The sequence below is a fragment of the Ranitomeya variabilis genome, chromosome 7, assembly GCF_051348905.1.
Source record: "Ranitomeya variabilis isolate aRanVar5 chromosome 7, aRanVar5.hap1, whole genome shotgun sequence".
NCBI classification, from domain to species: Eukaryota; Metazoa; Chordata; class Amphibia; order Anura; family Dendrobatidae; genus Ranitomeya; species Ranitomeya variabilis.
In genome coordinates, this window is record NC_135238.1 from 76422466 (window position 1) to 76449730 (window position 27265).

At 40.9% G+C, this 27265-nt stretch overlaps 1 protein-coding gene across 1 annotated transcript in view; it reads left to right on the plus strand.

Moving 5' to 3' along the window:
• C7H16orf89 (chromosome 7 C16orf89 homolog) overlaps nt 1–27265 on the plus strand; it is a 69393-nt gene that overhangs the window by 31744 nt on the left and 10384 nt on the right. The window contains exons 3-6 of the mRNA XM_077273582.1: nt 7113–7269; nt 8625–8742; nt 13324–13462; nt 23236–23340. Coding sequence (XP_077129697.1) covers nt 7113–7269; nt 8625–8742; nt 13324–13462; nt 23236–23340 — 519 coding nt within the window. The remainder of the gene's footprint in view (nt 1–7112; nt 7270–8624; nt 8743–13323; nt 13463–23235; nt 23341–27265) is intronic.

Consider the following 27265-nt stretch of genomic DNA (forward strand, 5'->3'; position numbering starts at 1 on the left):
TGTTCCACTCATTGATCACCCACACTGTCAAAAAGTTTTTTCTAATATCTAATCTGGATCTTTTCTCTTTCACTTTCATTCCATTGCTTCTCGTGTTTCCATGTGCAAATGACAATAATGATGATCCCGCTACACTGTGACATCCCTTCAGAAATTTGACTGCTATTAATTCTCCTCTTAACCCCTTAACGACCGCCGATACGCCTTTTAACGGCGGCCGCTAAGGGTACTTAAACCACAGCGCCGTTAATTAACGGCACTGTGGAAAAAGTGAATAGCACCCCCCAGAGTCGGATTTTCTCTGGGGTCTCGGTTGCCGAGGGTAGCCGAGACCCCAGAGAACATGATTCGGGGTTTTTTTACCGACCCCCGAGTTGCGATCGCCGGTAATTAACCGTTTACCGGCGGTCGCAACAAAAAAAAAAAACGCGATGTGCCGTTTAATTTCTCTGTCCTCCGATGTGATCGCACATCGGAGGACAGAGAAATAGGGTCCCCGATGGCCCCCAATAGCCCCCCGATACTTACCTACCTCCCCCGGTGCTCCTCGTGGGTCCCCATGGGCGCCGCCATCTTTTTTCCGGGAAAAAATGGCGGGCGCACGCGCAGTGCGCCCGCCGCCCGGCACCCGGATGTTCTTTGGGGTCTCGGCTGCCGGGGGTAGCCGAGACCCCAAAGAACATGATCGGGGTCGGTTTGCACCGACCCCTGTTTTGCGATCGCCGGTAATTAACAGGTTACCGGCGACCGCAAAAAAAAAAAAAAAAGCGATCTGTATTTCTCTGTCCTCTGATGTGATCACACATCAGAGGACAGAGAAATAGGGGGATTCGGGGACCCTAACATACTCACCCGGTGTCCCTGGGTCCTCTTCTGTCTTCTCCTGCCAGCCGGCTTTTTCTGCTGCCATCTGCCGGCCGGCAGGAGAAGACGAGTTGGGGCTAAAATTAGGGTTAGGGTTAGGGTTAGAGTTAGGGTTAGGGTTAGAGTTAGGGTTAGGGTTAGAGTTAGGGTTAGGGTTAGGGCTAGAGTTAGGGTTAGGGTTAGGGCTAGGGTTGGGGCTAAATTTAGGGTTAGGGCTAGGGTTAGGGTTAGGCTACTTTCACACTAGCGTTTTTTGGCCTCCGTCGCAATGCGTCGGAGAAAAAACGCATCCTGCAAAAGTGCTTGCAGGATGCGTTTTTTCTCCATTGGCTTGCATTAGCGACGCATTGCGACAGATTGCCACATGTCGCATCCGTCGTGCGACGGATGCGTCGTGCTTTGGCGGACCGTCGGCACAAAAAAAGCTACATGTAACTTTTTTGTGCGACGTGTCCGCCATTTCCGACCGCGCATGCGCGGCCGGAACTCCGCCCCCGCCTCCCCTCACAATGGGGCAGCGGATGCGTTGAAAAAACAGCATCCGCTGCACCCGTTGTGTGGCGCTTACAACGCTAGCGTCGGTACGTCGGCCCGGCACACTGCGATGGGCCGAGTACGACGCTAGTGTGAAAGTAGCCTTAGGCTTCTATCACACTTGCGTCGGTATGGGGCGGTCGCAATGCGTCGGTCCGACGTACCGACGCACGTTGTGAAAATTGTGCACAACGTGGGCAGCGGATGCAGTTTTTCAACGCATCCGCTGCCCAGTCTATGTCCTGGGGAGGAGGGGGCAGAGTTACGGCCACGCATGCGCGGAAATGGCGGACGCGACGTACAAAAAAAAGGTTACATTGAACTTTTTTTGTGACGACGGGGCTAAAGTTATGGTTAGGGTTGGGGCTAAAGTTAGGGTTAGGGTTGGGGCTAAAGTTAGGGTTAGAGTTGGGATTAGGGTTTGGATTAGGGTTGGGATTAGGGTTACGTTTGGGATTAGGGTTAGGGGTGTGTTGGATTTAGGGTTTTGATTAGGGTTATGGTTAGGGTTGAGATTAGGGCTGTTTTGGGGTTAGGGTTGTGATTATCGTTAGGGTTGTGATTAGGATTATAGATCGGGTTAAGATTAGGGTTAGGGGTGTGTTGGAGTTAGGGTTGGAGTTATAATTTGGGGGTTTCCACTGTTTAGGTACATCAGGGGGGTCTCCAAACACAACAGCTAATTTTGCGCTAAAAAAGTCAAATGGTGCTCCCTCCCTTCTGAGCTCTGCCGTGCGTCCAAACAGTGGTTTACCCCCACATATGGGGCATCAGCGTACTCGGGATAAATTGGACAACAACTTTTGGGGTCCAATTTCTCCTGTTACCCTTGTGAAAATAAAAACTTGGGGGCTAAAAAAATCTTTTGTGGGAAAAAAAAATATTTTTTATTTTCACTACTCTGCATTATAAACTTCTGTGAAGCACTTGAGCATTCAAAGTTCTCACCACATATCTAAATAAGTTCCTTAGGGGGTCTAGTTTCCAAAATTTGGTCACTTGTGGGGGGTTTCTACTGTTTAGGTACATCAGGGGCTCTGCAAACGCAACATAACACCCGCAGACAATTCTATCAAAGTCTGAATTCCAAAATGGCGCTCCTTCTCTTCCGAGCTCTGCCGTGCGCCCAAACAGTGGTTTACCCCCACATATTGGGTACCAGCATACTCAGGACAAATTGGACAACAACATTTGGGGTCCAATTTCTCTTGTTACCCTTGTGAAAATAAAAATTTGGGGGCTAAAAAAATCTTTTGTGGGAAAAAAAATATTTTTTATTTTCACTACTATGCATTATAAACTTCTGTGAAGCACTTGGGCATTCAAAGTTCTCACCACATATCTAGATAAGTTCCTTGGGGGGTCTATTTTCCAAAATGGGGTCACTTGTTGGGAGTTTCTACTGTTTAGGTACATTAGAGGTCTGCAAACGCAACATAACGCCCGCAGACAATTCTATCAAAGTCTGCATTCCAAAATGGCGCTCCTTCCCTTCCGAGCTCTGCCGTGCGCCCAAGCAGTGGTTTACCCCCACATATGGGGTACCAGCATACTCAGGACAAATTGGACAACAACTTTTGGGGTCCAATTTCTCTTGTTACCCTTGTGAAAATAAAAACTTGGGGGCTAAAAAATCTTTATTGTTAAAAAAAAATATTTTTTATTTTCACGACTCTGCATTATAAACTTCTGTGATGCACTTGGGCATTCAAAGTTCTCACTACACATCTAGATAAGTTCCATGGGGGGTCTAGTTTCCAAAATGGGGTCACTTTTGGGGGGTTTCTACTGTTTAGGCACATCAGGGGCTCTCCAAACGCGACATGGCGTCCGATCTCAATTCCAGTCAATTTTGCATTGAAAAGTCAAATGGTGCTCCTTTGCTTCCGAGCTCAGCCATGCACCCAAACAGTGGTTTACCCCCACATACGGGGTGTCGGCGTACTCAAGACAAATTGTACAACAACTTCTGGTGTCCATTTTCTCCTGTTACCCTTGGTAAAATAAAAATTTGGAGGCAAAAAGATCATTTTTGTAGAAAAAATTTGATTTTTTTATTTTCACGGCTCTACGTTATAAACTTCTGTGAAGCACCTGGGGGTTTAAAGTGCTCACCACACATCCAGATAAGTTCCTTAAGGGGTCTAGTTTCCAAAAGGGTGTCATTTGTGGGGGGTCTCCACTGTTTAGGCACATCAGCGGCTCTCCAAACGTGACATGGCGTCCGATCTCAATTCCAGCCAATTCTACATTGAAAAAGTAAAACGACACTCTTTCTCTTCCAAGCTCTGCGGTGCGCCCAAACAGTGGTTTACCCCCACATATGGGGTATTGACGTACTCAGGAGAAATTGCACAACAACTTTTGTGGTCTAATTTCTCCTGTTACCCTTGTGAAAATAAAAATTTGGGGGCAAAAAGATCATTTTTGTAGAAAAAATGCGATTTTTTATTTTCACGGCTTTACGTTATAAACTTCTGTGAAGCACTTGGGGGTTCAAAGTGCTCACCGAATATCTAGATAAGTTCCTTAAGGGGTCTAGTTTCCAAAATGGTATCACTTGTGGGGGGTTTCCACTGTTTAGGCACATTAGGGGCTCCCGAAACGCGACATGGCGTCTGATCTCAATTCCAGCCAATTCTGCATTGAAACAGTCAAACGGTGCTCCTTCACTTCCAAGCTCTGCGGTGCGCCCAAACAGTGGTTTACCTCCACATATGGGGTATCGGCGTACTCAGGAAAAATTGCACAACAAAATTTGTGGTTAAATTTCTGTTTTTACACTTGTGAAAATTAAAAAAAATGGTTCTGAAGTAAAATGTTTGCAAAAAAAAGTTAAATGTTCATTTTTTTCTTCCACATTGTTTCAGTTCCTGTGAAGTACATAAAGGGTTAATAAACTTCTTGAATGTGGTTTTGAGCAGCTTGAGGGGTGCAGTTTTTAGAATGGTGTCACACTTGGTTATTTTCTATCATATAGACCCCTCAAAATGACTTCAAATGAGATGTGGTCCCTAAAAAAAAATGGTGTTGTAAAAATGAGAAATTGCTGGTCAACTTTTAACCCTTATAACTCCCTAACAAAAAAAAAAAATTGTTTCCAAAATTGTACTAATGTAAAGTAGACATGTGGGAAATGTTATTTATTAACTATTTTTTGTGACATATCTCTCTGATTTAAGGGCATAAAAATACAAAGTTTGAAAATTGCAAAATTTTAAAAATTTTCGCCATATTTCCATTTTTTTCATAAATAATCGCAAGTAATATCGAAGAAATGTTACCACTAACTTGAAGTACAATATGTCACGAAAAAACAATCTCAGAATCAGTGGGATCCGATAAAGCGTTCCAGAGTTATAACCTCTTAAAGTGACACTGGTCAGAATTGTAAAAATTGGCTCGGTCATTAAGTACCAAATTGGCTCTGTCACTAAGGGGTTAAGGTACCTTCACACGAAACGACTTTGTAACGATATCGCTAGCGATCCGTGACGTTGCAGCGTCCTCGCTAGCGATATCGTTTAGTTTGACACGCAGCAGCGATCAGGATCCTGCTGTGATGTCGCTGGTCGCTGAATAAAGTCCAGAACTTTATTTGGTCGTCCGATCGCCGTGTATCGTTGTGTTTGAAAGCAAAAGCAACGATACCAGCGATGTTTTACACTGGTAACCAGGGTAAACATCGGGTTACCAAGCGCAGGACCGCGCTTAGTAACCCGATGTTTACCCTGGTTACCAGCGTAAAAGTAAAAAAAACAAACAGTACATACTCACCTGCGCGTCCCCCAGCGTCTGCTTCCTGACACTTACTGAGCGCCGGCCCTAAAGTGAAAGTGAAAGCACAGCGGTGACGTCACCGCTGTGCTGTTAGGGCTGGAGCTCAGTCAGTGTCAGGAAGCAGACGCTGGGGGACGCGCAGGTGAGTATGTACTGTTTGTTTTTTTACTTTTACGCTGGTAACCAGGGTAAACATCGGGTTACTAAGCGCGGCCCTGCGCTTAGCAACCCAATGTTTACCCTGGTTACCCGGGGACCTCGGCATCGTTGGTCGCTGGAGAGCTGACTGTGTGACAGCTCCCCAGCGATCAAACAGCGACGCTGCAGCGATCGGCATCGTTGTCGCTATCGCTGCAGCGTCGCTTCGTGTGAAGGTACCTTTAGCCTTCTTTTTGCAAGCTAAATATTACCAAATCCTTTAACCTTTCCTCATAGGACATAGTTTGCCGTCCACTCACCATCCTGGTAGCTCTATCTGAACTTGCTCCAGTTTCTCTACGTCTTTTTATAAATGTGGTGCCCAGAACTGGACACAGTGTTTCAGATGACGCCTGACCAAGAGGAGTAGAGGGGGATAATTACTTCACGTGATCTGGACTCTATGCTTCACTTAATGCATCTCAGAACCCTTTTTTTGCTGCTGCATCACAATTTTGACTCATGTGTAGTCTGTGATCTATTAGTAAACCAAATTCTTTTTCAAACATGCTGTTGCTTGGTGCTATTCCTCCCATTCTATTGATGTCATTTTCATTATTCTTGCCCAAATGTAGAATCTTGAATCTCTCCCTGTTAAATACCATCCTATTAGCTCCTGCCTATTCTATCTAGATCCTTCTGAAACTTTTCTCTGTCTTCTCTAGTGTTAGCTATCCCTCCTAGCTTGCATCATCTGCAAATTTAATTGGTTTACCTTCAGTTCCATTATGTAGCTCTTCTTTTAAAATGTTGAAAAACACTGGGGCCAGGACACATTTCTACATATTTATTTGTAAGATAACAGTTTAAAACACCTACTCAATGCATGCCACTGCTGCCAGTGGTTCTCCTAGTGGGCATGTGCACACACTTCCCTGCTTTTAAAGGGACGGCACATTTTCCTAAATGCCCTCAGCTTGTTGCTGAGAAGCATTTAGTATAATGTGTTCACCTGCAAGGTGTCTCCCAACCAATAGCTGGGAGGCATCTTGTATAAAATGCAAACTCCCCAATAGGGAGGTGCCTGAGCAACCGCTATTGTTACTGTTATTTGATTTAGTGTGTGGAACTGTATGTTGCTAAGTCCACCGTCCCTAGTCTGTTAACATTTCCTGTATCATGTTTCCCGTTGGTCCAGTATAGTTAGTCTTTGTTCACGTGTCCACTCTGGCAGTGTCCTTACCCTGAGACCACATCGGCAGTTCCTGAACTGTTTTCTGAGACCAGTTCGTCTGCTATCCAGAGACCTCACAGTGTAATCCTGTCCCTTGGGGTATCCCGTCTTCTATCCGGTGTCTGCATAGTCTGTACCTGTCCCAAGTGGCCGTTCTGTCCACATAGTCTGAACCTGTGCTAGTGGCCATCCTGCCCTGTCTAGAAATCTGAGTAAACGGCTTAGACCTTTAGGGTCAGTTGCTACTGCCTGATGTCGCCCTGGAGTGGCACCTGGCAGCTGCCTGCCACACAAGCCTGACTTCACCACTAGATACTCCAGTGAACACTGAGGTAGTGGCTTAGTCACACCCCTCCAGGGTAAGTCCGATCTGCGGCACAGTGGGTCCACGAACCACGTGCGCCACCATTAGGAGTAACAATATCTTTCCTGTGCATTAGATTAGGAATGGCTACATCTGTAATATCACATAAACGATTAAAGATTTGCTTAATAAGATGATACTTATCGAACAGTTTGGTTTGTTTGTATCAAAACCAACTGCATTTTCTCCTAATTCCAGAATTCCAGGATCTTTTGGGAGATAATTTCTGGATTCTCCCCACATCCTGGAACCAGACTACACCAGGACTTGTCTACAGAGAGTCGATACCTGATACATCTTTGTGCCTAACAGAACAATTCAGTGATGAATGTATTTCCTCTCTTTTGGGAAGCCTGTAAGTAAGCTGATGTATAGTCATGATATTAGTACAACTTTAATGCATAAATGGGACAATCAGAATTAGGTCTTATATGAACCTATATGGACTCTTGTGTCATAAAGATTTGTGAATATTAATAAAAAGCATTGTTGTCAGTGGGATTATGAGTGTTGATCACAGTTCTACCTCCAATAAATACGAGAATAAAAATAATGAGTTTGTTACCCTATTTAAAGGGAGTCTGTCACCCCCAAAATGCATTTTACATTAGCTATAAGGCGATGTTGGGGACTAAGCCACTTTAAAAATCATTCTAGCTCTGTACCTGTGTGCAGTTTACTGGTGATTAAAAATCCTAACAAACTCAAGAATATGGGCTTTTCATTTGATTCTTTACTGTTCTTTGCTCAGGTTACCGTCCTGTGCCCAAATGATGCCCTGCATGGTACTAGTAAGATGCGCATGCTGATTCACACAGATCTGCACTTTTTAACACTAGTACATACCAAGATAAGTTGAGCATATTGTAATGTAGGATCATTATAAGGAAAGACCACCATCAATATTTAAAGGGAATCTGTCACTAGATTTTTGCTACTTAATGTGAGAGCAGCATAATGTAGGGAGACACTCTGATTCCAGTGATGTATCACTTACTGGTCTGCTTAGTGCAATTTTTATAAAATCATTGTTTTATCAGCAGGAGGTTATCACATGTAGCCCAACCCCGCCCCCCCTGTTGATTGGTAGCATACTGCCTATGCACAGTGTACACAGAAATCTGCCAATCAGTGGTGGGGGCGGGGCTATACAGAGCTCAATATTCAAAGAAATGGTAGATCTGCAGCAGATCTGCTTCAACCAGTAAAGTAAGTGATACCTCGATGGAATCAAGGTTTCTGCCCCTATATCAAGCTGCTCTCAGATAAGTTAGCCAAAACCTGCTGACAGATTCCTTTTAATACTCAGCATGGCGTGATGACTCAGTGCACACATTACGTTAAATAGTCAAAGTTGAACAGGCGCTAATAGCACTACAAATATTGATTCATTCACTTTCATGTAAGTCTAACAGATTTAATAGAGGTGAGAAGGCGGCAGTGCAATAAAGTACAACAAACGGCTTCAGAAAAAAAGAAAATGAATGAAATGCATAGTTTTTAATTTAGAATTGATTTATTTCAAAGTGAGCTCATTAACCGGACCAGCAGGGAGCACTGTGCCCAATGCTGGAAGTGATGTCAAATATGCAACACATAGATAAGATTTGGTTCTTTCATTCTTGGTGGAATTTCGCAAATGTTAATTTATTTAAATAAATATATATATTTATATATATATCATTATTAAACCTTTTTTTTGTACTGAAGCATAGATGACAAGGAGCCTTGTGTTGTAACTTCGCCTTGCAAGAAGATGATGGATCAAAAAGGCTGCTCCGGCTACTCACTGTCTCATCAGTTGTTATTTTTTATCGTAGGAAAAATGGTAAGTATAGTAATTAGAGTATGTCGTATTAGTATTTTGTTATTCTCTATCTATAATAACGGATGTACTTAAAGGGGTTGTGCCACCATATTATATATAGCTAATGCTGAAGTGATCAAGGAAATAAACACTTTTGTAATTTATACCTATTAAAAATGATGCCCCACTCAAATGTTCTGTATCTTTGAAGTGTAATATAGCGCCCCCTAGCGTTAGCGTTACTGGCTTCTATGTCCGTCCGTGTAATCCTCTTACTGATGGCCGAGCATGCGCAGTTCTCTCTCCCTTGAAATGGTCGCCTCAGCAATGAAAGAGAATCCCTCCACCATAGCCAACCGGGTCTCATCCACCTATAAAGGTGTTACAGGGATTGTCATACACCTCTGCCCCTAAACACAACGTCTGTAAGAACTGTCTTAAAATAGGGGCTATGAGATGGTTTTATTGTATTGTATGAGTAATGGGATATGTGAATCTGCACAGAGTTCTATAGGCGCTAAGTAATGCGGTAATACTGTAATGTAATGTGATTAATGTGTAATGTTATTTATGTATAGTGTATAGGGAAAGTATAGGATTAGGTTCAGCGTATAAGGCATAGCATAGGACTTAGGGATTAAGTTAGAAATGGGAAAGATTCAGTTGTGAGCACATTAGATATGTGAAGTTCAGTGCACACTGTGAGAAAGTAGTGACTGAAGTTAAGTAGGTGAAAGGTAAAGTTAGCCCAGCAACCGACTGCTGGGGCAGAAAAAGAAAGGAGACAGTTGGTGATTGGTCCATCCCAAAGTGGGAGGGGATAGGACCAGTAAAACCCAACCACTTCCTGGTTTAGTTAATGAGTGAGGAAAGTTCAGTTCATTGGTGACAGTTGCTATTTTAAGGTGCAGTGGGCTGAAGCAATGTGTGGGCAAAGACATTCTGGCAGTATGAGGTCACACAAAACTCCCTACTGACATTCCTGCAATGTGCAGATGATCAATAAATGCTTCAGGTTGGACGCTGCATACTTTCCTGAGCCTAAGGATATGTGCAGATGATCAATAAATGCTTCAGGTTGGACGCTGCATACTTGTGCAGCATCTAACTCGCAGCATCCAGATGTTACAGCATAGTGGATGGGATTTCAAGAAATCCCATGTCCACTATGTGGCTAGAGAAGCCCATGGCTCGCCCACGGAGACGGACATGCTGCGCGTCTTCCCAGACTGCAGCATGTCAATTTCTGTTGCGGAGACACTAGTATCAGCAAGAGAAATTTCACCAATAGAATGTATTGGATGTGGTGATCCGCATTGTTTGCCTCACACGGTTCCACGCCCATCTTCCACTGTACAGCAGGGTTGTCGGTGCTTTCCATAGCCTCTGACTTCAGCCTAAGGGTATGTGCAAAGTATTCGGAATTAGCAGCAATTGAATGCAGCTGTTGGATGCTCCCACTGCTTCCTAGTTATTTATATGTCCTCCCACATCTCTCTCAACCTTTTCTATGTCTTCCACAGCTCCCCATTTTTTATATGTCCCACAGCTCCCCCATTGTTTGTTCTCCCACAGTTCCCCCCTTCTTTCTATGACTTCTCATTTAGCCCTATCTCTTCTGTCACTTATAATTTTGTGAGAGGTGACACAGACTTGCTGGGTGAGCTTTCCCAAGTTATAATAAACATTTTTTTTTTTTAAATAAATTAATATTATTATGAACTTTTCATTTCTACATTCTTTTTCTAATCCTACCTAGTGTTAGTACTAAGCTTAGGGTTAGAGCTAAGAATAAGACTGATGAGGGTTAGGACTGAGATTAGGATTAGGGTTAATAAATGGATGAGGGTTAAAACTATGATTTGGATGAGGAAAAGGACTAGGGTTAGGACTAAGATTAAGACTAGGATAAGGGTTTGTATTAGGGCTAGGTTTAGATTAACGTCTATAATTATTGGAGGGATTGGTCGGCAGTCTAATATGTATGGGCACTGAGAATGCCGATTTTTCAAACGTGGTAAAAATAATTTCATCTAATGAACATTGTTACTTTTTCGTTAGATAATTGGTGGCCGGTTTAGAGGTTGATAATCAGGAAGCTAGCGCTCCTAAGAATGCTTGATCCAGAGCTTCAGCTTATCTAAATGTGCTATTAGGGGAAGGTGGGTGCGCAAAATACTTGTCATGTCCCAAGCGCCTGCATCCCATGGCATTTTGAGCCACTTCCTGTCACAACTAATTTCTATTTTTTTTTTTTCATTTTTTCCTCCCCTTCTTCCAAGAGCCATGTCTTTTTTATTTATCTGTCCACATAGACATATAAGGGCTTGCTTTTGTGGGATCAGTAGTACTTTTGAATGACATCACTGATTTTATCAGATAGTGTACTGTAAAGCGGAAAGAAATCCAAAGTATGCTGAAATTGTGAAAAAAAACACAATTTTGACATTGTTTTTGGAAATTATTTTTACGGCGTACATTGTGTTGTAAAAATCACATCACAATATGATTCTCCTCATCAGGTTACGGTGTGACCAAATATGTCAAAATTTTAAATATTTTATTGTTGAAAAGAAAATCAGAACTTTGAAAAAAAATATTTTTGGAGGGCGTGTTGCCATTTTTAAAGACCCATAGCATTTAAATTTTTTGGCCATTGGAGCTACAGTGGGGGAAATAAAGTATTTGATCGCTTGCTGACAAAGACATGACCAGTCTATAATTTTAAGGGTAGGTTAATTTTAACATTGAGAGATAGAAAATCAAAAATAAAATCCAGAAATTCACATTGTATAAAGTATATAAAGTATTTGATCCCCTACCAAACATTAAGAGTTTTGGCTTCTACAGAGTTAGACGCTCCTAATCAACTCAATACCTGCATTAAAGACAGCTGTCTTACATAGTCACCTTTATTAATCAGTCAGACTCTAACCTCTACAACATGGGCAAGACCAAAGAGCTTTATAAGGATGTCAGGGACAAATCATAGACCTGCACAAAGCTGGAATGGGCTACAAAACCATAAGACGCTGGGTTAGAAGGAGACAACTGTTGATTCAATATTAAGACAATGTAAGAAATACAAAATGACTGTCAATCGACATCGATCTGGGGCACTATGCAAAATCTCCCCTTGTGGGGTATCCTTGATCGTGAGGAAGGTGAGAGATCAGCCTAAAACTACATGGGGGGAACTTGTTAATGACCACAGTCACCAAGAAAACCATTGGTAACAGATTATGACGTAAAGGATTAAAATCCTGCAGTGCCCACAAGGTCCCCCTGCTCAAGAAGGCACATGTGAAGGCCCATCTGAAGTGTGCCAATGAACATCTGGATGATTCTGTGAGTGATTGGGAGAATGAAGTGGATTATAGTAGGCTGATTATCTCTGATATTCACAGAGAACCTGTAGAAATGAATTCACTGGCACATATATTTCCACCTAAAAGAGTATTAAAAAAAAAGGAAAATTAATTGATTCATAAAATATGTGAGCACAGACTGGTGTAGACTGGAATGTTGTGGGCTAATCTTGGCTGAGATACCACTAAAAATGACCCTTGAGACTTTTTTTGGCATGTTTATTATGACTGTGTTTTATTTTATTCACTTCTATAGCACAATTGATTTCACAGCACCGTATAGACATAATCATCACTGTACCTATTGGGGCTCACAATCTAAACTCCCTATCAGTATGTATTTGATGAGTAGGAAGAAACTGGAGTATCTGGAGGAAACCCACGGAAACATAGAACATACAGTCTCCTTGTAGATGTTGCCCCTAGTGGAATTTTAACCCCGAACCCTAGTGCTAACCACTGAGCCACTGTACTATACCATTGTTTGGTGCTAAAGGAAACTTTGTGATTCTTCTTCCATAAAGCCTGTCTCTCCGGTTGTGTCTGATTTTATGAGTGCTTGACAAGCTACATTCTCACCTACCTCTTGTATGTTCATGTGGTCTAGGTGAGAAGAGTCTACATAGACGGAAAAAAGTTATGATAAAATGTAATAATATATCTTTGGCAAAATAGCTTCTCATTTGCAGTTTTGGATAGTACCTGATCCAAGTTGCTAGCTCATACAGTTGTGCTGAAAAGTTTACATACCCCGGCAGAATTTTTGCTTTCTTGGCCTTTTTTCAGAGAATATGAATGATAACACCAAAACTTTTTTCTCCACTCATGGTTAGTGGCTGGGTGAAGCCATTTATTGTCAAACTACTGTGTTTTCTCTTTTTAAATCATAATGACAACCCAAAACATCCAAATGACCCTGATCAAAAGTTGACATACCCCATTTCTTACTACCGTGTATTGCCGCCTCTAACATCAATGACAGCTTGAAGTCTTTTGTGGTAGTTGTGGATGAGGTTCTTTATTTTCTCAGATGGTAAAGCTGCACACTCTTCTTGGCAAAAAGATTCCAGTTCCTGTAAATTCTTGGGCTGTTTTGGTGTTGTCATTCACATTCTCTGAAAAAAAGGCCAAGAAAGCAAAAATTCTGCCGGGGTATGTAAACTTTTCAGCACAACTGTATATAGGATACACTATAGATATATAAAAACATTACATTTGTTTTTCTCTTCCACAGAAACGCTGTAAGAATGATTTGTTTGCAAAGGACGTCGGATATTACACCAATGTATTTTGCTCCAATATGATGAAAAGCAACTTAGAAATTCAGAACCATGGTTATCCTTTGCATCATCAAGACCTTTTCATGGAAAATAGTAAGAGCAATGGAAACGTATAACCATACAGCAAAAATTGAGCAGAATCAATGATTTATTTATTTTTGTCTTAAGGCTGTTTCCGCATGTCCATGAAATGCTGACGCCCTCAGATTGGAAGACCTTGCCTGACCGCTAGGTCTCCAGAGCTGCGATAACTGGCTCATATATGCCCATGAGACATTCCGCTCAGGTCAGGACACCTGCCGGTCAGACAGGGTCATCCACTGGAATGTTTCCCCCATTAATGTATGTAGAAAATATGGATAACCTTCCACTTTATATCTTATGTGTCATTTGGGAAATGCAGTGAATTGAGCAGAAATGATTGCTCCCAAAATTGTAAAATTGTACGATCGCCCTTCATATACTCTTCCTTTTCGTTATAAATAAGATATGAACGTGAGTGACTAAATCGTCATTGATTGTTTTTCGCCTGCGCATATTTCACATGTAAATATGTTTTTTCGGATTGATGTTCAGCAGAGAGAGAATAATGTTTGATTTACAGATTGCAATTTAATTGTGTGTCTGCTTAGTAACATGAAATATAGTAAGAAAACTAGGTTATCTAATATGGTTTCCTGCCTTCTCTGTTGGGTATCACGGCTGCTGTTGGGAAATTGCCTAATAATTATTAACAAGTTGCATTCTTTTTGGAAGAATACATTTTGGGTGTGAAAAATAGCAAGAAAATAATTGCTAAATGATGTCTGGATGGAGTCATTTATTCTAATACCACTATTATTGTTTTTTTTTTGTCGAGTAACTAGCAAAGCATATTTTTAGATATTTCCACTAAAAATGTTAATTGCATGTGCCAAAGGGTGTACAATACATCCTTCACTACTCTACTAGAACTGTTTTCTTTAAGTAAAGGTGTGAATCTGGAACAGTCTATAATTCACAATATAAAATAGAACAATCCATCAGCTCAGCACAGTTTGTAAACGGCCACTTTCACTTTCAGCAGAAATGAAAGTTCCAAAAAACGCCAGCACAGCATTACGTGAGATTCCAGTCTTTATTTCCTCATAGGCAAAAATGTAAAAAAAATGTTGTTCACTTTGTTAGTGGAGAAAAATACATATCTGACCATCTGGACCTTACTTATAGTCTAACTATGAGTAAGGAGCGGATAGTCAGAAACGCGTCGGTCCTAGATATGTCTTTTTCTCCACTCTGACTGTGAAGATGTTTTAAAATATTTTTTCATGAAGAAATAGAGAATTTTGCTGAAAGTTGTACTTGTATTTTTGGCTCCGTCGAGTTTATGGGACTACAGGCAGTCCACGAGTTTGCAGGTTTGTACATAACCTGAATATGTACATAAGTTAGAACGGGACTTAAAAAAAAGCAACAAATTTGTACTCCTTCACCACTGACCACTCTGGCTGCCATGCTGCTATCTGCCCACCATCATCCAGTCCAATTCTTTCCACTATCGCCTACCGCATCTCCAGTCTCTTCCAGCCACATTTAGGCCACAGATGTTACTGTGCATCATAAGGTCACAACATCAACTTACAATAACTTCCAGGGTCTGGCTGCAGCCAAAAGTCTTGGAGATGAGGAGCACTACGTTTTTTTAACCAGTACTCACCTCTCTGGCCGTCTGCTCTTTTCCATTTGGTCTTTTTCTTTCCGTCGTTGGGCACACCGCACTGGAGTTCACTGTGCATCATACAGTTGCGATGACAACGTGACTTTATGATGCTCAGCGAACACCAACCTCAACATGGCTGGAAGTACTGGCCTACAGTAAGATTCCGGGGATGCCGCGCATGACGGTGAAAAGAAGAGGACCAGCCAGTAGACGGAAAGCTCAGTGGGGAGGTGTATATTAGTTTTTTTTAGTTTTTGTGTTTTTAACATCCGACGTTCATAACTAGGGGTCAACTGTAAGGTGGATGCTCGTAAGGCCGGGATTGCCTGTATAATAATAGGAAAGCTTTAGTCTTTTGTATCTTTCTTACTTAACTGTATTTAGTGAATATCATGATTGTTTTGAAATTTATATTATATAATATTGTAGTATTACAGATAAAATTAGATTTTTATAATCTGCTTAGATACATGTTTTTCCTATGTATGTAGCTCCTTGTACAAAGAGCAGAAACCTTGAGCGCTTTTTTAAGATTTTTCCCTTATCCCAATTTATGGTTATGTATTTTTTATGTCTCTTTCAGCAGTTCTCTTTTATCTTTAGAATCTCACTTGGACAAAAGGATTACAACATGCAATGCATGTGGCTGTGCTGTTTTATTAGAAGAAAGATGTGCTAGAATGGTTTCTTTAAATTAGGTGAAATCTTAAAACCTTCCGTAAGAAAGGTACTGAAATTGTTTTACTAAATGTAGCGAGGTCTTCAAGGTGCCCTTGAGAAAGACTTTATGAACAATGACAGGATTTCGCTTCACAAAGATTTGAAAAAGATATGACAGATCAGAATGGAAAAAAATTAAGAATACTTTTTGTGATTTCTATAATAAACATCACAATGAGAATACAATGAGAATACAATGCTATAAAGAGCCGCAATTATATCTAATGTTCTATACAATAAACACGGTATCATATAGGCGTTATACAAATGGAATTGTACAAAATACTAATTGTCAAAAAGGATATTTTCTTGAAAAGTCAGGCTTCAGATGTCAGCAATTTCTCTTGTATCCAAAAACGGAACAGACGAAGAGTATGGCGGTGAGATGAATATTATTTTTTTGAACATCTGACTTCGTAACTAAGGGCCGTACATAAGTTGGATGTTCATAAAACAAGGGCTGCCTGTGATATGATGGGAAACCTTTAGCTTTTTGCACCTTCTTAGTGTTTTGTACCTTATTTTCAGCAGTTTTTTTTTGTCCAACTTTCAGTAGTTTTTGGTCAGTGTCAGTTTTTACTATTTGTGTTTCATTAGTGATTTTCTGTTACTGAAAAAAAAAAATACATTGCAAATCTTCTTTCATCCATTACAATGTTCATCATGGACAACACAGGGATTAAACACGGATGTCAATGTGTGCTATCAGTCACTATACACAGATTCATAGACTTGTATGGGTAATTTTGATCTATGGCTCTAATTACAACAAATGTGTCACCTTGATGTTTTTGCAGATTCTGGGTCAGCAAAAAAAAAAAAAAAAAACATGAACGCATGAACAGCTCTGTAGATTATAGTAGTATGGGGTCTATCTGTAAAAACATGGATAGAACACCTAAAGGGAATCTGTCACCAGGTTTTTGCTACCCTATCTCAAAGCAACCCAATGTAGGAAAAGAAACCCTGATTCCAACGATGTATCACTTAGCTCACTGGGTGCAGCACTTGTGACACAATCAGAGTTTTTAGATATATCATTCAGGAGAGCCAATAATGATTGATGAATGATGAATGTCTATTGACAGTGAGCTGCTTATCAGAGGAGGGGGTGTGGTCAGATGACTTGGCAGGAGGCAGCCAAACACAGCAATGATAATATCCAGATGATAAAACCTTCATTGTAAGAATAAAAACTGCACACAGCCTGATAAGTGACACATCTTGAATTGTTATAATCCCTAAATCATGTAGTCCTCAGATTACATAGCGAAAACCTGTTGACAGATTTCCTATAAGAGAAAAATGACATCTGAATGAGGCTTCAAAATGAAAAGAAGTATGAAAATTGATTTCTTTGATAAGCATACATTTTAGCATTTGTCAGCTATCATTTATATTGGTTTCTTGGTGAAATTAAACTTTCTGTTGTAATCTTAAAAAATACAAGTCTTTTTTTCTGTCATTTAAAGAGGTTATCCACTACTTTATCATTGATGACCTATCTTATTCAAATCATTAGGAGGCAGATGTGCCACAGCCACTATCAGAAGATGGAGATTGAGTATTTCCGTCCGGCAGCCACAGATAACGAGAGCGGCTGATCAGCGGGGGTGCCAGGTGTCGGATCTCAACCAATGAGATATTGATCAGATATCCTAAGGATAGGTCATCAATAGTGATGAGCGAATATACTCGTTACTCGAGATTTCTCGAGCATGCTCGGGGGTCCTCCGAGTATTTTTTAGTGCTCGGAGATTTAGTTTTTCTTGCCGCAGCTGAATGATTTACATCTGTTTTACATCTGATTTACAGCTTGATTACATGTGGGGATTCCCTAGCAACCAGGCAACCCCCACATGTACTTATGCTGGCTAACAGATGTAAACCATTCAGCTGCGGCAAGAAAAACTAAATCTCCGAGCACTAAAAAATACTCGGAGGACCCCCGAGCATGCTCGGGAAATCTCGAGTAACGAGTATATTCTCTCATCACTAGTCATCAATGATAAAGTAGTGGACAACCCCTTTAATGATCTGTTCACGATGTTTCTATTCTAGCATGGCTGCCTCACTATCACAAATCCTCCAATGTTATGAAAATAATTGTCTATTGTCACTATTGCTCCAGTGTTGAATATACTTTTCACTTCTGGGCAGCTCCATCTCCCATCGCTCCTTTATAGAAGCTTTGTGTAGGGTCCAAGCCTCCTTAATCAAGCTGTTATCCATATGTTCCCATGGGGTAAATGCGCAGGGGATTTGTATGCAGAACATTTGCAGCATATTACAATAGCAGCATTGCGATTTATTAAGATTTCTCAAAATCTCCTCCACTCTGCACAGAAAATCCACAATGTATGTTAACCAGCGATTCGGATCTGAAATTCAACTTGCAAATTAGAAAACATGTCTGCCAACAACCACCAAAGTCGTACAATGTAAAATTACATAGGTTTTATTAATTACAATAACATGATTTAAAATGGATCAGATCAAGGATGACATACACAGCAGGAGAGGAAAAATGCCCAGTACTATGTCAATGGGGATATATGGCTAAAAGCACCAAATTCCAAACTAGAAACAGTAAAAAAAAAAAAGGTTGCTTATGCTATACATAGTATATTAATGCATCAATTATAAGGGAAATTGCAGTCCAAGAAGTTAATATACAGTATATTAATACATATCAGCCGTATAGAAGCTAGAGGACTCCCAGCAGGAGAGGGCAGTATGGATATGTAGCTACCATATTTACTTAGATTTATTTATTACTATGTGGGTGATATGCATTATGTTAATTTCTTGGACTCTGGCACTTACCCATCTTATTGGTCCATTTTTAGGCTGCAGTCTTGCTGCTTAGTTCCCATCTCCATTGACACTGGATTTATCATTTTCCCCTCTTCTGCTGTGTATGCCAGCTTTGCCTTGTGGGATCCATTTTTAATCATATCATGTAATCAATATATATATTTTACTTCTTTTCACTTTTTGTGGTCATTGGCAGAACCTGTTTTTTTTTAGTTTGTAGTCAGTTGCTGGTGGCAGATAGACCTATTTAGATGTCCATAATGTATGTCACTCAGCATTAGCACCTTGTCAAACATTTCACATAATCATTTTTGGCAGAGCTGGGCAAACTGCAGCCCAAGAGCCACATGTGACCCTCTGACTGTTAAGGTCCAGCCTGTGCACAGAGACAGTAGAAAGGCTGAAACAGTGGCCCACAAGCTGTATCATCCCTTCACCCGCCATCCATCCACTGCCGCCACCTGATGTCACCGCTGTCTGCATCCTCGGGATGCAGACAGTGGTGAATACATTGGTGGAGGACGGAGTCACCTGCTTCTTCTATCAATCAACATGTGAGACAGCAGGCGGAATGATATCATTTCATCATGTCTGCTGTGCAGAGAGATAGTGGACCAAAGCTAAGCAACGGGGGAACGGGAGCCAGGTGAGTATGTGTTGTTGTTGGGTTTTTTTTAATATGTGTATAGGATATTTGCATGTATACAGATCTGTAGGGCTATGTAGGGTCTCATACTGTAAACAGGAGGATATGTGGGGGCTCATACTGTATACAGGAGGCTATGTAAGTGCTCCTACTATACAGTGCCTACAAGTAGTATTCAACCCCCTGCAGATTTAGCAGGTTTAATAAGATGCAAATAAGTTAGAGCCTTCAAACAAGAGCAGGATTTATTAACAGATGCATAAATCTTACAAACCAAAAAGTTTTGTTGCTCAGTTAAATTTTTACAAATTTTAAACATAAAAGTGTGGGTCAATTACACTGGTCAACAGCATTTTTGGTGCCAAAGATATTTCATCGAATTTAGGGTATTTTTGGGGTGCTGATTCTGAATATGTCATCAGTTTTGCCAGATTGGCTCACGTTTTTGAGATTTTTGGTATCTTATTTATAGCACTTGTTGGTAAATGCGACGCATCATCTCATTAATTTCTTTGGATTAGTACTTGAACTGAGCAGTTCTCAATATAGTTTTGTGTTAATTAGTGTTCTAAAAGTTTGTTCATAGCTTGATTTTTGCACTAACTTTATGTTGTTGTCTGTTTTCCAGTGAAAAGCATGAACTCATCAAGAAGAAGTTGTCTTAACGATCCAGACTCATTCTGTTACATTTGTGGTGAATACACACTGCCAAAACATAGAAGAAACATAACAGACTTCGTAAAAAAAAGTGTATTTTGCCTATTTTGGGGTTATGCTTGGGGACCAAGACAAGTTTTGGGCACCACACATAGTGTGCAAAGCATGTATCGAATTATTACGAAAATGGAGCAAAGGACAAAGAAAAAGCTTCAAATTTGGTGTTCCAATGGTGTGGAGAGAGCCAAAAAATCATCATGATGACTGTTATTTATGGTAAACACAGGTACAGGCACATCTTCACAATGAGGGACAGGCCTTCTTGCAGATTCCATGTTACTCCCATTTTCGTTTCTTATGCTTATTGAATCCTTGCACTTGCACTGCACAGAAATAACAGTCATCATGATGATTTTTTGGCTCTCTCCACACCATTGGAACACCAAATTTGAAGCTTTTTCTTTGTCCTTTGCTCCATTTTCGTAATAATTCGATACATGCTTTGCACACTATGTGTGGTGCCCAAAACTTGTCTTGGTCCCCAAGCATAACCACAAAATAGGCAAAATACACTTTTTTTACGAAGTCTGTTATGTTTCTTCTATGTTTTGGCAGTGTGTATTCACCACAAATGTAACAGAATGAGTCTGGATCGTTAAGACAACTTCTTCTTGATGAGTTCATGCTTTTCACTGGAAAACAGACAACAACATAAAGTTAGTGCAAAAATCAAGCTATGAACAAACTTTTAGAACACTAATTAACACAAAACTATATTGAGAACTGCTCAGTTCAAGTACTAATCCAAAGAAATTAATGAGATGATGCGTCGCATTTACCAACAAGTGCTATAAATAAGATACCAAAAATGTCAAAAACTTGAGCCAATCTGGCGAAACTGATAGCATATTCAGAATCAGCACCCCAAAAATACCCCAAATTCATTAAAATATTTTGGACACCAGAAAAAAAATTTTTTTTTGTTGACCTGTGTTATTATTCAACCCCTAGGTTTAATATTTTGTGGAATAACCTTTGTTTGCAATTACAGCTAATAATCGTCTTTTATAAGACCTGATCAGGCCGGCACAGGTCTCTGGAGTTATCTTGGCCCACTCCTCCATGCAGATCTTCTCCAAGTTATCTAGGTTCTTTGGGTGTCTCATGTGGACTTTAATCTTGAGCTCCTTCCACAAGTTTTCAATTGGGTTAAGGTCAGGAGACTGACTAGGCCACTGTAACACCTTGATTTTTTGCCTCTTGAACCAGGCCTTGGTTTTCTTGGCCGTGTGCTTTGGGTCGTTGTCTTGTTGGAAGATGAAATGACGACCCATCTTAAGATCCTTGATGGAGGAGCGGAGGTTCTTGGCCAAAATCTCCAGGTAGGCCGTGCTATCCATCTTCCCATGGATGCAGACCAGATGGCCAGGCCCCTTGGCTGAGAAACAGCCCCACAGCATGATGCTGCCACCACCATGCTTGACTGTAGGGATGGTATTCTTGGGGTCATATGCAGTGCCATCCAGTCTCCAAACGTCACGTGTGTGGTTGGCACCAAAGATCTCAATCTTGGTCTCATCAGACCAGAGAACCTTGAACCAGTCAGTCTCAGAGTCCTCCAAGTGATCATGAGCAAACTGTAGACGAGCCTTGACATGACGCTTTGAAAGTAAAGGTACCTTACGGGCTCGTCTGGAACGGAGACCATTGCGGTGGAGTACGTTACTTATGGTATTGACTGAAACCAATGTCCCCACTGCCATGAGATCTTCCCGGAGCTCCTTCCTTGTTGTCCTTGGGTTAGCCTTGACTCTTTGGACAAGCCTGGCCTCGGCACGGGAGGAAACTTTCAAAGGCTGTCCAGGCCGTGGAAGGCTAACAGTAGTTCCATAAGCCTTCCACTTCCGGATGATGCTCCCAACAGTGGAGACAGGTAGGCCCAACTCCTTGGAAAGGGTTTTGTACCCCTTGCCAGCCTTGTGACCCTCCACGATCTTGTCTCTGATGGCCTTGGAATGCTCCTTTGTCTTTCCCATGTTGACCATGTATGAGTGCTGTTCACAAGTTTGGGGAGGGTCTTAAATAGTCAGAAAAGGCTGGAAAAAGAGATAATTAATCCAAACATGTGAAGCTCATTGTTCTTTGTGCCTGAACTACTACTTCTTAATACTTTAGGGGAACCAAACAGAATTCTGGTGGGTTGAGGGGTTGAATAATAAATAACCCTCTGAAAAGACTTTTCACAATTTAAAAAAAAAATAAACAAAGAAATAACATTATTTTTTGCTGCAGTGCATTTCACACTTCCAGGCTGATCTACAGTCCAAATGTCACAATGCCAAGTTAATTCCAAATGTGTAAACCTGCTAAATCTGCAGGGGGTTGAATACTACTTGTAGGCACTGTATATAGGTGGCTATATGGGGGCTCATATGGTATATAGAAAGGCTATGAAGGGGATTATACTGTATATTCGATGCTATGTGGGGCTAACAGTGCATGTAGGATGCTATGTGGGACTCATACTGTATTTACGTGGCTATGTGGGGCTAATACTCTATATAGGGGTCTATGGGGGTTCATTCTGTATACAGAGGGTTATGTGGGGGTCTCATACTGTTTAATTCTGTCAGCTAAATAGGAAAGGGTTCTTTACAGTTAGAACAGTCAGACTGTGGAATGCCCAACCACAGGAGGAAGTAATGGCAGACACTATAACAGTTTAACAAATGGGAGAAAGAACAGAAACTATAACAGTTTCTCCACCGGGCAGATATCCTTAAGATCAGGGATCTCATAATTTTTGAGACTCGAGGCACTTTTCATTTACCAGCCCCCATGTGAGATCACCAAGGGGAGCTAGGTAGGAGTGGCTTGTACATGTTAAAAGCCGGATGAAGCCTTGAACCATTGTTTAACACTTTGAGATACATCTCGCTGTAGGCTGCACCATTTTGTAATCAGAGTGCTTCCCTCCGTAAGATCTGTGCTATTCCATTGACAATAGGTCTAGTCATTTTCTTTTGTTCATCACTTTTATTTGGGTAACTGTATATATTATATTGTCTTGTCCCCTTTGTAATAGCTTTTGTATATTCTTATAAACATTGTTGAATTTTAGGATTATATATTTATATGTCTTTACATAAAGTATTTTTTGCAAAAAATGTCATGAATAACACCAGAGGGCAAAAACTTTGGGTTTTAATATCATTTATTTTTACCTGGGACTGCAGTTCAGATTTGCATGAAATGTACAAAAAAAGGGCAATCACTTCACTCCAGAAATATTTTATGTTTTCAGAGAGTTTACTTGTTTTCTTGCAGTCATGCTGTGTGGTTTATGTGGGTATTCAGACTTTTACAAGCTAGAATGGATGAATAAAATTATCAGCTGGCAACATCCGATCATTGGCTGTTTTGGTAATATAGGTAAGATTTATGGCTGTCATTTTAGCTCTCTGCATATACAAATAGTTCATCCATATGTTTCATTATGTTACTTAGTCTAGCAATTCCATTCCAGTAACAATTATCTTTTATTGCTAAAATTTCCTTGTGAAGCCGGATGCTTTTCAGCTAATTTTTAGAGCAAATGTATAATCACTGATTTATTTGGAAATGATCAGTCGTACAATTTAATCAGTAACCTCCATAATTATATTTTTTAAATTATAAGTCAATGTCACACTGATTGTGTCAACCAATTAGGTGATCCCTTCTCCTCATTTAAATAGTTTGGCATAAACACAAACACCTGCCGTCACTGTAAATAGCTAGAAATGCATAGAAGAACAATCTTAGAAAAAGAACTCATCATAAAGGCAATATTTGCTACTGGAAAGTGATATTATACTAAACTTTCATCATGATTCATTATATAAATCTGCAGGATATAACACAAGCAGTGTATTATATATATATATATACTGTGTATATACGGTATATATATATATATATATATATATATATATATATATATATATATATATATATATATATATATATATACACAAACATGTTTACACACATATACTGTATATAATATATATATAACTTATAATGAGGTAACTTAAAAAGGACCTCTCTTGATGTGTCTGTTTAGATCTCATTCATACGTCAGTTTTTTTGCCGCTTTTCGATCCCCCAAAAATTAAAACCATTGACGACATTATATGTACCAGAAGGTGGTATCAACAAAAAGGTCAGATCAGCATGCAAAAGTCCTCATTCAGCTCTATGGATAGAAAAATACAAAAGTTATTGGTTTCAGAATAAGGTGACACAAGTAGTGTTGAGCATTCCGATACTGCAAGTATCGGGTATCGGCCGATACTTGCTGTATCGGAATTTCCGATACCGAGATCCGATATTTTTGTGGTATCGGGTATCGCAACAACATTAATGTAATAATGTGTAAAAAAGAGAATTAAAATAAAAAATATCGCTATACTCACCTGTCCGACGCAGCCGGGACCTCAGCGAGGGAACCGGCAGCGTTGTTTGTTTAAATTTCGCGCTTTTACTTGGTTACGTGAAGTCCCGGCTTGTGATTGGTCAGGGCGGCCATGTTGCCGGGACGCGGACCAATCACAGCAAGCCGTGACGAAATTACGTCACGGCTTGCTGTGATTGGTCCGCGTCCCGGCAACATGGCCGCCATTAACCAATCACAAGCCGTGACGTCACGGGAGGCTGGACATGCGCGTATTTTGAAAAGCGCGCGTGTCCAGCCTCCAGTGACGTCCCGGCAACATGGCCGCCATTAACCAATCACAAGCCGGGACGTCACGGGAGGCTGGACATGCGCGTATTTTGAAAAGCGCGCGTGTCCAGCCTCCCGTGACGTCACGGCTTGTGATTGGTTAATGGCGGCCATGTTGCCGGGACGCGGACCAATCACAGCAAGCCGTGACGTAATTTCGTCACGGCTTGCTGTGATTGGTCCGCGTCCCGGCAACATGGCCGCCCTGACCAATCACAAGCCGGGACCTCACGTAACCAAGTAAAAGCGCGAATTTTAAACAAACAACGCTGCCGGTTCCCTCGCTGAGGTCCCGGCTGCGTCGGACAGGTGAGTATAGCAATATTTTTTATTTTAATTCTTTCTTTTACACATTAATATGGTTCCCAGGGCCTGAAGGAGAGTTTCCTCTCCTTCAGACCCTGGGAACCATCAGGAATACCGTCCGATACCTGAGTCCCATTGACTTGTATTGGTATCGGGTATCGGTATCGGATTGGATCCGATACTTTGCCGGTATCGGCCGATACTTTCCGATACCGATACTTTCAAGTATCGGACGGTATCGCTCAACACTAGACACAAGCAAAACATTTTTCCAAAGTTCACAATTATTTTTACTATTAGAATAACATAAAAATCCTGTTTGGTATCGCTGTAAGGCCAGGGGAGCATCGGATGCGAGATGCTAATGTCTCTTGGCTCCTGCTCTCCTGCGAGCGTGATCCGAGTGTCAGCGTTCTGTGCTCCGATCCTCTTGCATGGGTGAATCGCAGCACAGGGGCAGAGGAGACGGAGAAATTAATTTCTCTGTCTCCTCTGCTGTCTACGTCAGCTGGAATTGCACTGCCCTCTGGTGATATCCGAGTTCTGTGCGTTGTTTCACCCGCACCCATAGACCTATGTAAGTGTGTGCGATCCGAATCTTGCATGTAGTCGTAGCATAGTGAGATTTTTTTTCCCCTGACCAATCGTGGTCCGATTGGAGCAGGAAAAAAATGCCACTGAGAACACAAGCATAGGATTAGATTGATATGAATACAATCTGATTTAAAATTTCATTTGTCCAATTCATTCGCAAGTGGGAGCGAGCCCTAATCGTAGTGATCTTGGGGATCACATTGCCAGGTTACTTACACTGCACAACGAACACCATAAAAAAAAAAAAAAAAGCGAAAAAAAAACCCTATGGAAAAATAGAGGTTTTTTGCAATCTCGCTGTACTTAGAATTTTTTTTCCCATATTTCAGTGCATTGTATGGTAAAATGAACTCATTTCACAAAAAAAGCCCTGATATGGTTAAAAAAAAATTAGGGCTTTTAGAACAAGAGGAGGACTAAATGAAAGTAATGGTATGGCAGTAATGGCATTCGAGTGCTGACCATTTTTTTTTTTCCTGACAGTCCATAAAAAACAGATATGTGAATATATTCCTTAACTATAATGTGTAGGTATTCTATCTGCGATAAAATATGATCTGTGATAAACATGTATAGAACATGTATGTGAAATACAAAACACGAATAGGGCCTTAGGAACTAATTTTATTCCCCAGAAAGTGACAATTCTGGGGGATTTGTTGTAAGATCTCCATGTTGTGCTGTTTGTTATCAATAACAATTGTAGAGCATATTTTCTGATTGCTCTGTTATTACTCCTAGAACTAGAACAGAGCAATCAGAAAATATGCTCTACAATTGTAGTAAATCATTTTATTCCCCAAAAAGTGACAATTAAATTGTATTTACACAAACTGTCATTGTCCAAACAGTGCTAAAAGTTCCAAATATCAAAGACTCTCTGTCACTTTCTAATAGAAAAACACTGCTGCTTGGTAAGCTAGGGAATAGGTCTCTCAGTGCAAGGGGAGAGCCCTGAAGAAACCAAACCTGTACGCACAGGTATGTTGACTAGCAGGCGTAATTTTGCTGTGGGGAGAGGCCAGGGCACAGAAACACAGGTGTCTTTGGCCACGACTACAGTCCTGACCGCACCTTACAATTATTTCAAATAAAGGACTTTATTCTGGGGGGGTGTTTTTTATATTTTCACTATGGGATTACTAACTGGGGCGTCTTATAGGTGCCTCTCCATTAATAACCTGTGGGATTGATGTCTCCTGACAATATAAAGGTAACATCAATCCCCACAATCATTACCCCACTTGCCACCGCTACAGGGCGTGGGAAGTGCGAGGATAAGCGCCAGATTTGGTGCATTTTATAGATGTGCCTTTTCTGGGGCGGCTGAGAGATGATGTTTTTAGTGTCATGGTGTCATGGGGTTACTGCAACAGAGCGGAGTCAGATGATTGCAGAATCTGTTGGCTCCTGCTCCACCGCTGAGAAGAAGCACTTCTCCAGTATATTAAATGTTTTTGTTTCTTTCAGCAGAACAGAGGTTAATAGGCCATGTGGGAAATTCCTGCATTCAGCTGAGTTTGGCTAGCCACTCCTCTCCCCTATATAAGCTAGGCTTGTTTACCAGGTCCTTGTCTGAGTTAGCATTTGCTACATAGATCTGGAGTGGGAGTAGCTGATGTTTGGAGAGCTGTAGGAGTTTATTTGCGACTGTTGCTTGGTTTGGATGCCTTGAAATTCCTCATCCTTTCC